Consider the following 12855-nt stretch of genomic DNA (forward strand, 5'->3'; position numbering starts at 1 on the left):
CAGAGCCACACTGTCTCACTCTCTGCACCAAAACGAAACGGTGACACACACACCCAGCTTATAAAAAAGGAAACTTTGCATGTAAATGCCTAGACAAGTGTCGTTGCACAAAACCAAGGCATAGCTTAGGTGTGAGAGAGAGTCAGTGCTGTTGAATTTACTAGTCTTATTTGCTCCCACCACAACACCCACTTTCAGCAGAAGAAGCTAGGCTAGCCCAGCCTCAATCGGCTGCTCCTTCTCTCGATTCTTCTCTGCCTTTTTCCTGGGTTGTGATGATTCCTTACACCATTACATATCTTTTTACTGTTCCTATATTCTTCTTCTTCTTCTTTACCACGTGGTCTTGCTCTTCGTAACGCCTAGCTTAGCCTCTTAGTCTCGTATTTTGTCTTGATGGGTTGCTCTTGTTCTTCTCTATATGTGTAAAGTTCAAAGCTTTTGGGCCATGGGTTCCGTTCTTCGGTTTAGGAAGCTTTGCTTTGTGGAGCCAGTAGTAGGGTTTCATTGTACTACGACGACCCAAAAGAATGAAGAGAAAGATGAGAACGGTGTCGTTTTAAAAGATGAAGATAAGGAGAATAAGAAGAAGAGGAGCAAGAAGCAACCAAAGGAATGGAGGTGTGTAGATAGTTGTTGCTGGTTTATTGGGTATTTGTGTACCACTTGGTGGCTTCTGTTGTTTCTCTACCACAGTTTACCACCCACAATAACTGGTTTTCATGTACCGGAATCGCCCGGGGAGAGGCTCAGGCGAGAGGGCTTGACACCACTTCACCCTGTTGTTATGGTCCCTGGCATAGTCACTGGTGGGCTTGAGCTTTGGGAAGGCAGGCCTTGTTCTGAGGGACTTTTTCGTAAGAGGCTTTGGGGTGGTAGTTTCACTGAAATCTTCAAAAGGTTTGACATTTTTCTTTATACAAATTCTACTTGATATTGACTTTGATAGTGGTGGTTATTTTACTAGACTAGTACTGTCAACTAAGACTTGAATGAGTTACAATTTGATTGAAAATTACACTTTGTAAATGACTTTTTTTGTTAGTTTCAAATCGGACTGAATTTTTGAACCCTTTTGTGGAATTTTTTTAGGCCATTGTGTTGGTTGGAACACCTATCACTACACAACGAAACAGGGCTCGACCCGCCTGGGATTCGAGTCCGAGCGGTTTCAGGACTTGTTGCAGCTGACTATTTTGCTCCTGGCTACTTTGTTTGGGCAGTTCTTATCGAGAATTTAGCCAAAATTGGTTATGAAGGGAAGGACATGTATATGGCAGCCTATGATTGGAGACTATCTTTTCAGAATACAGAGGTATGTAACTCTGCTTCTCATATTCATTGTCAATACAAAGAATACTGATATGTGTTTTTTCAAACGGGAACAATGCAGATTAGGGACCAAGCTCTAAGTAGATTGAAGAGTAAAATTGAGCTCATGTATGTGACCAATGGCTATAAGAAAGTGGTGGTGGTGCCTCATTCTATGGGGGTCATTTATTTCCTTCACTTCATGAAATGGGTTGAATCACCTCCACCTATGGGAGGTGGTGGTGGTCCAGATTGGTGTGCCAAGCACATCAAAGCAATCATGAATATTGGTCCAGCTTTTCTTGGTGTTCCAAAGGCTGTAAGTAACCTATTTTCGGCCGAGGGTAAAGATGTGGCATTTCTCAGGTTTGTTTTTGCAATCCTTTTCTCATATTTTGAACTTTGGCTATATTGTTTTCAATACATCAGAAAAGTATAAGTAGCAGCAAAAGGACTTTGTGGGAGCAACTCATATTATTATCTTTAGTTTATAATGGAATTTGAACTCTTGGCCCTTGCAGGGCTATGGCTCCGGGAGTTTTAGACTATGACATTCTTGGCCTTCAAACACTTGAACATCTTATGCGAGTTTCTCGAACTTGGGATTCCACCATTTCATTATTGCCAAAAGGTGGAGATACTATTTGGGGCAATTTAGATTGGTCTCCTGAGGAAGGACTTAGTTGTGATTTGGATAAGAGAGGAAATACACAACAACTCTCTTCAAGTGACACTAATTTCAATCACAGTGATGGAGGTAGAGGTTTTCGAATAAAAGAGCCTGTTAAGTATGGAAGAATAATCTCTTTTGGAAAGGCAGCATCACAGATTCCTTCTTCTCATCTTCCTCCTCCTGATTTGAAGGTACATAGAATTGTTGAATTTGGTCACTTGCTCGAAAAATTAATTTACATTGTAACAGAAATGTGGCACTAGTATTAAGTATGATTCTAAAAATTTATTGGCAGGAACTTCTCCAAATGCGATCCTCAACTGGACTTAATTTATCATGTAGTGGTGAGGTTTGGACTGAATATGATGAAGTAAGCAGAGAAAACATCAGAAAATTAGCTGAAAACAAGGCCTACACAGCTGAAAATGCCTTTGATTTACTGCGTTTTGTGGCTCCGAAACTGATGCAACGGGCCGAGGCTCACTTCTCTCATGGAATAGCTGATAATCTTGATGATCCTAAGTACACACACTACAAGTACTGGTCAAATCCACTTGAAACCAAGTAAGTTTACATTGGCTATCATAACCATTTTGAAATCAATTGAAGCACAAAACCTTATAAATGTCTGTTACAGGCTACCTCATGCTCCTGATATGGAGATTTACTCTCTTTATGGAGTTGGAATCCCTACAGAAAGATCATATGTATATAAAATGTCTCCTTCAAGCAAGTGCAAGAGCATTCCCTTTCGAATAGATAGCTCGGCCGATGGCCAAGCAGACAGCTGCCTAAAGAATGGAGTATACTTTGTGGATGGTGATGAGAGTGTTCCGGTTTTGAGTGCAGGCTTCATGTGTGCCAAAGGGTGGCGAGGAAAGACTAGATTCAACCCGTCCGGCATAGCTACTTACATAAGAGAGTACCGACACAAAGCGCCATCGAGCCTGCTGCAGGGCAGGGGTTTGGAGAGTGGTGCACATGTTGACATCATGGGAAATGTTGCTTTGATTGAAGATGTTTTGAGGGTGGCTGCTGGAGCCAGTGGCAAAGATATTGGAGGCGACCGCATACATTCGGATATCATGAAAATGTCTCAGAGAATAAATCTTCAGCTGTGATTATTATGAATGATAATCATCACTAGAAGATGATGATGAAGTTTGAGGAGGGAGTGAAAGAAGTTCCAATGGACTTTGAGGCTGCTAATAATGAGGCTGCTGCTATGCTGCTCAGAAGAGAAAAAACAAGTGTTCAAAGTGATCAGAGTATGAGAATAGAAAGGCATAAGTATTTCACTCTAGCTAGCAATTCAGTTGGTTTTTTTTATTTGTAATTTTCTATATATGAACAAATTACCAATGTGCTGTTAGATTGGCTCAAGCTAACAAAGGATTTTATAACTGCTTGTGCATTTTAAGATTCTGCTTTTATTTTATTATTTTCCCCTAAAAATTTGTATATAAAAGAAAAAAAAGGTTAAAATTAGTATTAATTAATTATTGACACTATATTGTACAAGTGGTTTGAGTATTAATGATTATGATAGAGTTCATAAATGGAGAGACTGATATATTTTTATATATATATATATATATATTTATATACTCATTGCTCAATTTTGATATGTGGGCTTTGGATTGGGCTGTCTTATTGGCTGATCATGAATTAGCAGGCCAATTTGGGTCACATTGACAAAAATAAATTGCTCATTCCTCTTTGGGAAATTAACATAAATAGTATATTATGTGATAATCGTGGATTAATTTAGTAATAGAATAAATCTTAAAAAAATAATGAGTGCAATAAAGTTTACTACATGATAGGAAATTAAAAATGATAATAAGGGAGAATCCTCATAAATTATAATTAGTGAGAAATGAAATAAGTTGCTTTATTTTTGGTTTCAAACAATTTCCAAAATAATAGTTTGGCAACTTACTTTCTTATGAATTGACAAATAACTTGTGATTAAATGACAAATGGAAATAATATCTAACATTTTATAATCCAACAATGCCATATGGATCACCTACTGCAATGAAAAAAATTGAGACTTTTTTTTTTGGCTGAAGATAACTTGAGACTCGTTACATTACACCTTTTATATCACATGATAACACTCAACTACTCTTTAATATTAAATTCAAACAAATAGCATGTTAAGAAAAGTTTATAATAATTAATAAAAAGTCACCATCATTAATAATGAAAACTTAACCACTTAAAAACATAGTACATCGATCGATTATTATTTGGGATTTTTTCATTTATATATTTATGAAAAAAATTTCTTTCATTTATATATATATATAAATATATGTAGGGTTTATACTTTTTTAAACCCTGTGTTTTATCTCATTATCTATTTGGATCCTGTATTTTGACAAATTATTTTTTGGACCTTATGTTTTGTAAAATGGTTCAAATAGACCCATAAACCTGAATTTGATGAAAAAAAAATTGAGTATAACAACACAGTTCTTAGACAGAATGACTATATTTTTGTTTCGAGTTGTTAGTTTGATGAATTATTTGTGATTTTGGTCCAAAAAACTTTGATCAAAAATGGGTTTAGGGGTCTATTTGAACTATTTTATAAAATATAGAGTCCAAAAAATAATTTGTCAAAACATAGAGTTTAAATAAGTAATGAGACAAAAAAATAGAATCTAAAAATGTATAAACCTATATATATATATATATATATATATATACTAAAATTTATATTTTCAAAATTACGGTTTACATAAAAATCATTATGCATTTATGTTTTTTGCATGGCTTTGCTTCATTGTTCTTTGTGACCAGTCACAGTGTAACTTGTTATTTTATTTTCGATAAAATTTGAAGAAAAACTTGACAATTGAGAGTTGGTATAAAAACGCATAAACTGTCCATTTAGCAAGAAGAGAACGGTGTACATTTATCAATATATTGCCAGTAGTAAACTTCTTTCCATCCTTGTACAAATAAAAATTTAGTAAGATATATTTTTCAGTCTTGAATATAAATAAAGTGTAACAAAACATAAAATAAAGAAAGGATAAAATACGTTGACTACTAAGCATACCCATGCCATCAATTTACACGAGATAAATACTTTTCAATACTCTCATAAACAGTAATTGCAACTTATTATAAAAATAAACAATTTTTTAGGGATCGATTTTAAATGGTATTTATTACATAATATGATTTTTTTTTGTAATTACTAATTATTTTTCCAAACATGATAATAGTAATTCATAAATAATTACCATTTGACATTTAAACACACATTGTATTTTAATATATAGTGTAATTACTCAAATATATAATTACTACTCAGTAATTACACAATTACTTTTAAACACGCCCTTAATGTTAATACCATCTAGCAACGAACGCACCAGTTTCATTTACCATATATCTGTTGGGTGTAATTACTTTCAATAATCATTAAAATATTATTATAATCTTCTTCTTGTGTGTACTAGAAACGGCAACTCTAGTTAGTGGGGATTTAACATTGTTAGTTAATTAATGTATTATTATTACCTAAAGTTAGTTAAATAATTTGTATAGTGTCTTCCCAGTCAAGCTTAATTAGATTTACTACCTTCTTAATCACACTTCAAAACATGTAAAGCATAACGTGAAAATTTTATAATATTGTCCTTCATTCGAAGTATATAAAATTAAACGTTAAGGTCATTCATGGCAACAGGTAACATCGACGATTTTGTGGAGGATCTGGTAAGATGATGAGTGGGCTCTGAAATAATTTGTTTGAAATTGTCGCTGCAAAATAGTCATTTAAATGTTGAAAAAATAGCTTAACTTTTTTTGTTTTGAGGCGAGAATTCCGTGTTTTTTATAAAAATAAACAAAATAAATAATAATTTAATTAATAATAAGGGCATGTTTGAAAACAATTGTATAGTAATTACATATATGAGTAATTACACTGTATTTTAAAATGCAAGTTGTGTTTGGATGTCAAGTTATAATTATTTATGAATTTCTATTGTCATGTTTGATAAAACAGTTAATAATTACACATAAAAATAATATTATATAATAAATATTATTTAAAAATTGATAGTAAACACCAAATTCTCATGGGGGCTATGAAATTGGATAGTGTAATTGAGACCTCCAATTACATGATTATCATGTAATTATATGGTCATACAAACATGTCAAATTGAGCAATTACTCCAGATTACACTCAATTCCAATTACGTTGACTTTATTTCCAAACTCATATATCCAAAATAATATTTATCATAAATAAATAATAATATCCTTAAAGCACATACTTATTTACTAGTATTGTCAAATGAAAGACAATATATCTTACTAGGACTCTATATATCTTAGGTTGGTAGTACTGTCATCGATCGCCGTTGTCCTGATCATGTATAAAGTCTCTAAATGACAATGGCTGAGGTTGTGGTAGCCTAGTGCTAAGCATAATCTGTATCAGTTCTTGGATAGTTGCATGCCTTTGAGAATTATTAGGAGGCGCATTCCTATGATGATGATGATGATGATGATGATGATGATGATGATGATGATGATGATGATTGTTGAGACTGTGATTGATGATGATTCTTATTATAACAGCTGGGGGGGAATGATTTTGAGCCCTGATGAGCACCAACTTCCAGATTATATCTATTATCTCGTGGAATAGAAACTTCTACGGTAACGGTAGTCTTTGCCTCTTCTATAGTTGGTCTACTTTCACGAGTCTTTCTCTCCCGGGAAAGCATTTCAGCAAAACTGCTTAATTACAAACAAATTATATATATATATTAATATTATATAGTTATACACAATATATTTACCATATTATTAGAATATATAAATTTTTTAAAACTGTCTACCAATAATAATTTATAAGGATTAAATGATTTTTTTTTTATAAGATTGGGGGAAGAATAGAAACTGTTGAAGAAAAGATCAAAATATATAGAATTATAATATTTACACAAAAAATATACTAATAATCAAAATATATACACTAATTATTAAGACCATAATAAATATATGAAATTTAAAAATTAATTTTGCCAAAATAATAGTATCTATACATATTCACACAATTCACAACATGTCAAAACTTAATAAATATAACATCATATTTAGTGTAATATCTATTTTATTATATATGGATGGATATTTATTATATACCGTGTAAGAGCTTCTCCATTTGTCGTAGTTCCATGTTTAGGAGAATAGATACCAGTTTCTAAGTTAACCATTGAAACAGGTTTCTTCAACAGCTTTTCTCCAATTCCCACAAGGTTCTTTAGGTTTTCTTTAGTAGCAATATCCACCGAAGATTCTTTTTCACTTAATGTGTCATCCTACATAATCAAAATAATTAATATATATATATATATGAGACAATTCTTCACTTTAAGTACTATTGGCAGGACGACCTTTCAACAGTTTTCGGCGCGATTTTTTTTATGACTGTGTATATTGTAGCTATTTAGAACATTTGTGCGATTTTTAGAAAATTCTGAATAGTTTACACTGAAAACTAGGTTTAAACATATTGTTGCCCGAGTGACTAATTTTTTTTATGCGCGTGGAAAACAACATGTTTGAACCTAGTTTTCAGTACTATAAACTATTCGGAATTTTCTGAAAATTTGCAGGATGTTCTAAATAACTACAATATACACGATCACACAAAAAATCGCGCTAAAAACTGTTCACGAGTCGAGAACAATAAAGAGCTTTACCGGTATGACTTAAAGTGAATCCCCGTAAGAGAATGAATTCTGCTATATATATACATACTAACTTTATAATTTGACATTAAAAATATATCTATGTAAACAAAGTAACCTGGATTCGAAGGTAGTTTTTCTCGGAGTTGAGAGCTTGAAAAACAGTAGAGAGAAATAAATCAGTCATGTCACTACTAGCTTGAGTAAAAATATCAAGCAAGGGAACAGAGTTGTGACTTTTCAACCATCCCAACAGACCCCATTTTGCAGCCTCATCAGCACTATATTTGTCCTCTATTTTTACCGAACCAGTTCCTATCGATAGAACCAAGAAACGGCCGAACTCCATCGGCTTTATTTGAAAGAAGTCAGGATTGTTTTGGTGAATTTCTTTCGACACTTCATTTATAGCAACCAAAGCCTAAAATAATTGAAAATGAAATTAATATGGTTATAAAGTCATAACGCCTTTACACATTTACTAATACATAGTAAATATTATTTGAAAATTGCAAAAAATAATACTATATGTTACTGCAATGAAAACTACGTACAAAGAAGTATAACCCTTTGCTACACATATCTCGAAGAACATGCTAAATTTCACTCTAGAATTATCCTTATTAATACTATATATTAATACCTCTTAGAAGCCATCGATCTTAATTTAGATCCATAATTAAGAAATTACATGTTTCTACTATAGCTTATCCGTTATTTGGGTTCAAATTTGTGGTTTTACAAGTTCAAGCCCTTTTCAACCATTAATAATAACTCTTTCTTCAAAAAACGAGTTGGTATTGTTTTGGGATATTAAAGTTTTATTGTCTAACTTTATTGGACATCTTTAATTCACATTAGTCGCAAATGATAATAAAATAATAAAACGACTCATGGATTAGCCTAGCATGCTCTTAGGCTAAACACTAGACTTTTTTTTTTTTTTTGTCTTTTTGGATGAATGAGATTATTTCTTCATCTTAAGCTCATTCCATCACTTTTACAAAAAAAAAATATATATATCAAAATTATTATTTGAGACAATGATGATTTGTTCTCTTACGTATGTTATCGAATCTTTGAACTCACGTATACGTAATAATTCACTAACTAACATGAACAGTTTTTTATTTTTGTGAAGATATCCTTATTATAAACTGTTTTTAGTATTTATCTTCTTAACATGCATTATGACTATAAAAAGATTCACTATATATATATGCTAAATAATTATGAATAATGTTCTTAATTAATTACCGGATTATTGGCCACAACACCACCATCAATGAGATGGAATTCTTTAACTTGACCATTGGAGGCTTTGGTTTCAAAAGAATGAGGTGGGAGATAGGTTGGAGCAGCTGAGGTTCCAATACATACATCTGACAACAAAGCATTTAGGCTGGAGTTCCTTTTTCCCTAAACCAAATCATATATAATAGAGAAATTAACAAGCTAAATCACTTCCAAAAAGTAAAATTGTATATAAATTTTATAGATACTTTCTCAATTTACACACTCAAAATACACATTATGATCGATATGTAATTATTAATAATTATAAATATTTTTAATTAGGAATTACATCATATTTAATTGTATAATTAAGATTAATTACATATCATTTGAGCGTGTAGAATAAAAGTGTATAACAATAGTGTTGTTTGGTAACACTTAAAAAATAGTTTTTTATTTAATTAATTAAAAATTTGACAATTAAACAAAAAATGTGTTTGATAACTCTATTTTTATTTATTATCTTTATAAATTTTAATTAAAATTTATTAAATTTTGAAAATAGAATTTTTTTACTTTCAAATTTTTTTCAACAATTTTCAATTTTTGTTTCTTCTATTTTTTCAAATCAATATCTCGTATTGTTAAACAAAAAATAAAAATAAAAGTTATCAAACGCTTTTATTATTTTTTATTTTTAAAAACAAAAACAAAAAATAGTTACCAAACATATTTTTATTTTTTAAAAATAAAGAAATAAAAATAAAAAAATATTTCTATTTTTGTATTTAAAAAATTCAAAAACAATTTTTTTTACCAAACGGACCCAAAATTACTCAAAATTTAAATAAATAATGTTGTTATGTATTTACAATTAATTAATTAGTATACCTCATAGGTAGAGAAGACAGTAGGTTGGAGACGGTTGATGTCAAATGTTGGAATTATGACATTAGCAAGCGTTTGGTTCAACCTCACATCACCTAATTTTTCTCTCAGCAGATTATGCAAATACTTCCCGTCGTATTTTGGTCCACTCAGAGACTTAACCTTACTAATAAGATGACCTGTATGCTTATGCCTATACATATATTTATTTTACTGTTAGTCAATAAAGTTAGGTAGTTGGGCATTTATGACTTATGAGTAATATGAATGAGAATTGCCAAGGGCTGGAAAATGACGTATAGATATCATCCTTATTCATACAATTCAATATCAACTCACACATATTTAAATTAAATAAGATGCCACTTCAATATAGTGTTAGGTACCTCCAAATAGCAATATTCAATATATATATATATATAGAGAGAGAGAAATAATTGTTAAGGAGCAATATTTATGCTCAATACTACAAGGATGTGACATATCGCTATTGGTGTAATTCAATATGAGATTTTATATATTTGAAATTAGTAAATATTATGGGGTATTGCTAACTAATCGTGAAGTGCCACTTCATATGGTGTTGGAGACCTTAACGTGTCAAATAGCAACACTCATATATATATATATATATCTTCTATATAATGAGTGTGTAGATAACGGAAATTCTTAGTTTTAACGATTTTTTATTTTTTTAATGTTAACTTTAACAGAATATTCTTGTATTTAACAGAATATTCTTATATTTAAGGATAGTTTTAAACTTAAATAAAATAAAATAAATAATTAAAAAATGATATTTTTTGAGATATTTTAAAATGATAATTATTTTAAAATAATAATTAATTAAACAAATTAAAATACGATATTTTTTAGATATTTTAATAATAATTATTTAAAAATAATAAAATCATATATTTTATAACTTAAATAAAATTTTAAATAAATTTAAACTCACTTATTATAATAATATAATATTAAACATATCTACTGTGAATTAACAACAAATTGTTTTTTTTTTTAAAATTAGGAAGAAACTTAAATTTAAAATCCACGTATAATATTTAATATTACATTAAACATATAATATATAATCTGTTGTTGTCTTCAAAAACTACAACAAACATAAACTTAAACAAAAATAAATAAATTATTTAATTAAAATAAGATATTTATTTTAAAATTTATATGATATTAATATAAATTTAATAAAAATAATTAATAAATTTTATAAATAAAAGTAAGTAAATATTTATATCTAGTATATATATAAATATATGGCACAGATTTTGTTCTACTTGGGATAAGTCTCATTCCATCTACAACTGTCGGAACAATTATTAGTTTTATCGAATGATTTTTAATCATATAAAATTAAGACCATGAAACATTAAATTTAAATTAAAGTAGATAAAACTAAATTCAAATACATAATAAAATTTGTTTCTAATTAAATGAGATAAAATTCAAAGCATATTAGTTTAAGAGAAGATATGAGGACAGTGTTATGTATGTGTGTGTGTGTGTCTCTCTCTCTATATATTTAACCTGGTATGATGTTGTGGAAAGATAAGAGGACAGTGTTGGAGGTAGAAGTCGATGATATCTTTGGCAGCAAATAATGGCCTTTTGTTTTGGTCTGGGGCTGTAATCATGGCAGTAATGAGTCCACCTGTGCTTGTTCCCGCAATTACATCAAAATAGTCTGCAATTCTAGCATTCTTGTCATCCTCCACTTTCTGTACCAAATATCCATCTTTTATATAATTTGTACGTACGTACGTACGTAGCCATGCATAATGGTCTCTAATTAAATATATATATATATTTATACTACCTGAAGCTCAGATTCTAAGAAGGCAAGGATAGTCGCCGGAATAATTCCTCTTACTCCACCACCGTCGATGCTAAGAACAGTGATCACATTTCCATACAGCGGCGACGGTAGAAACGATTTGGTTCTCTTCATATCATATATATATGTGTGTGTTAGAAGAGAAAAAAATGGAATTGATTGGGGAATTGAAGAAATTAAAAGTGAAATATTTTTAGACAAATATAGTGAAAGAGCGAGAGAATATATAATGCTAGGAAAATTCCCAACTATTTTTATTCAACATTAGTACTATAAATTCAAAAGTAAATTTCTGAGTGTGAGAGTCTCTTGGAGTTGGATAATTTGGATTGGTCGCTCATTTATTTGGGTTGTTGGCTGGATTGGTCAATTCAAAATTAAAGTCTTCTGGAAACATTAAATGAGTTATGTACGTAATTTTACACTGATAGATACATAAAAGGGGTCATTGGCAAAATGGCCTATTTTTATAGTGCAATTTGCACTATGGCTTAGTTTCAATAGTTTTTAGCTAAATAGCCTCTTTTATTAATGAATTTTTTATATTACCTATTTTACCCTTAAAATAAAATAATAATAAATTAAAAACAAAAATCCTAATAATAACTATTATCTTCTTCCTCTCACCCATCCACCCACACCCATCCACAACTACCCACTATCATCCCCCACCCCCACCACCACCACCACCACCACCACCGGCGACCACCGCCCCCTACCGCCGACGAACACCGCTCATCACCGGCTGCCACCATTTCTCCACAAATCCGGCCACCACTCATTCAAAATATTGGTTTATAAAGCTTTTTTTATTTGTATAAAATATCAGATTTAAAATGCAAAATGATTGTTTTAGTATGTTGAAAGTATAAGTAAGAATTTAGGTTTATTTCTTGAGTTTTATGGAGGTTAAACCTTGAAAATCTGAAAAAATTAATGGTGGTTTCGGTTATTTTCGAGATTGAAAAATCCAGAATTTTTTGACAGCTTGTCTAATTTTTCGACAAGGAGTCTAAATTTTAGACCAGTAGTCGTAATTTTAGACCAGTAGTCGTATTTTTTCGACCACCTGTCTAAATTTTAGATCAGTTGTCTAAATTTTTAGACAGGTGGTCGAAAAAATACGACTACTGGTCTAAAATTACGACTACTGGTCTAAAATT

The 12855-nt window shown here is 30.7% G+C and overlaps 2 protein-coding genes across 4 annotated transcripts; one reads left to right on the top strand and one right to left on the bottom strand.

The window, feature by feature from the left end:
• Positions 1-3447, top strand: LOC133811960 (putative phospholipid:diacylglycerol acyltransferase 2). Its single transcript, XM_062246247.1, has 6 exons — positions 1-900; positions 1093-1315; positions 1394-1677; positions 1833-2175; positions 2280-2548; positions 2622-3447. The coding sequence occupies exons 1-6, from the start codon at positions 422-424 to the stop codon at positions 3103-3105; spliced, it is 2082 nt and encodes a 693-aa protein (XP_062102231.1). The 5' UTR covers positions 1-421; the 3' UTR covers positions 3106-3447.
• Positions 3448-6235: 2788 nt separating this feature from the next.
• LOC133811955 (patatin-like protein 2) lies at positions 6236-11942 on the bottom strand. 3 transcript variants are annotated; one of them, XM_062246234.1, is made up of 7 exons: positions 11675-11942; positions 11386-11576; positions 9841-10030; positions 8971-9132; positions 7832-8134; positions 7166-7341; positions 6236-6757 (listed from the first exon to the last, which is right to left on the bottom strand). In XM_062246234.1, exons 1-7 carry the CDS (start codon positions 11804-11806, stop codon positions 6502-6504), a joined length of 1410 nt encoding a protein of 469 aa, XP_062102218.1. In that variant the 5' UTR covers positions 11807-11942; the 3' UTR covers positions 6236-6501. The 3 variants fall into 3 exon arrangements, with proteins under 3 accessions (XP_062102218.1, XP_062102219.1, XP_062102220.1); XM_062246235.1 differs by having other exon boundaries at positions 6236-6754; positions 11675-11939; XM_062246236.1 differs by having other exon boundaries at positions 11386-11542; positions 11675-11813.
• Between the last annotated feature and the right edge of the window lie 913 nt (positions 11943-12855).

The sequence above is a fragment of the Humulus lupulus genome, unplaced genomic scaffold, assembly GCF_963169125.1.
Source record: "Humulus lupulus unplaced genomic scaffold, drHumLupu1.1 SCAFFOLD_77, whole genome shotgun sequence".
NCBI classification, from domain to species: domain Eukaryota; kingdom Viridiplantae; phylum Streptophyta; class Magnoliopsida; order Rosales; family Cannabaceae; genus Humulus; species Humulus lupulus.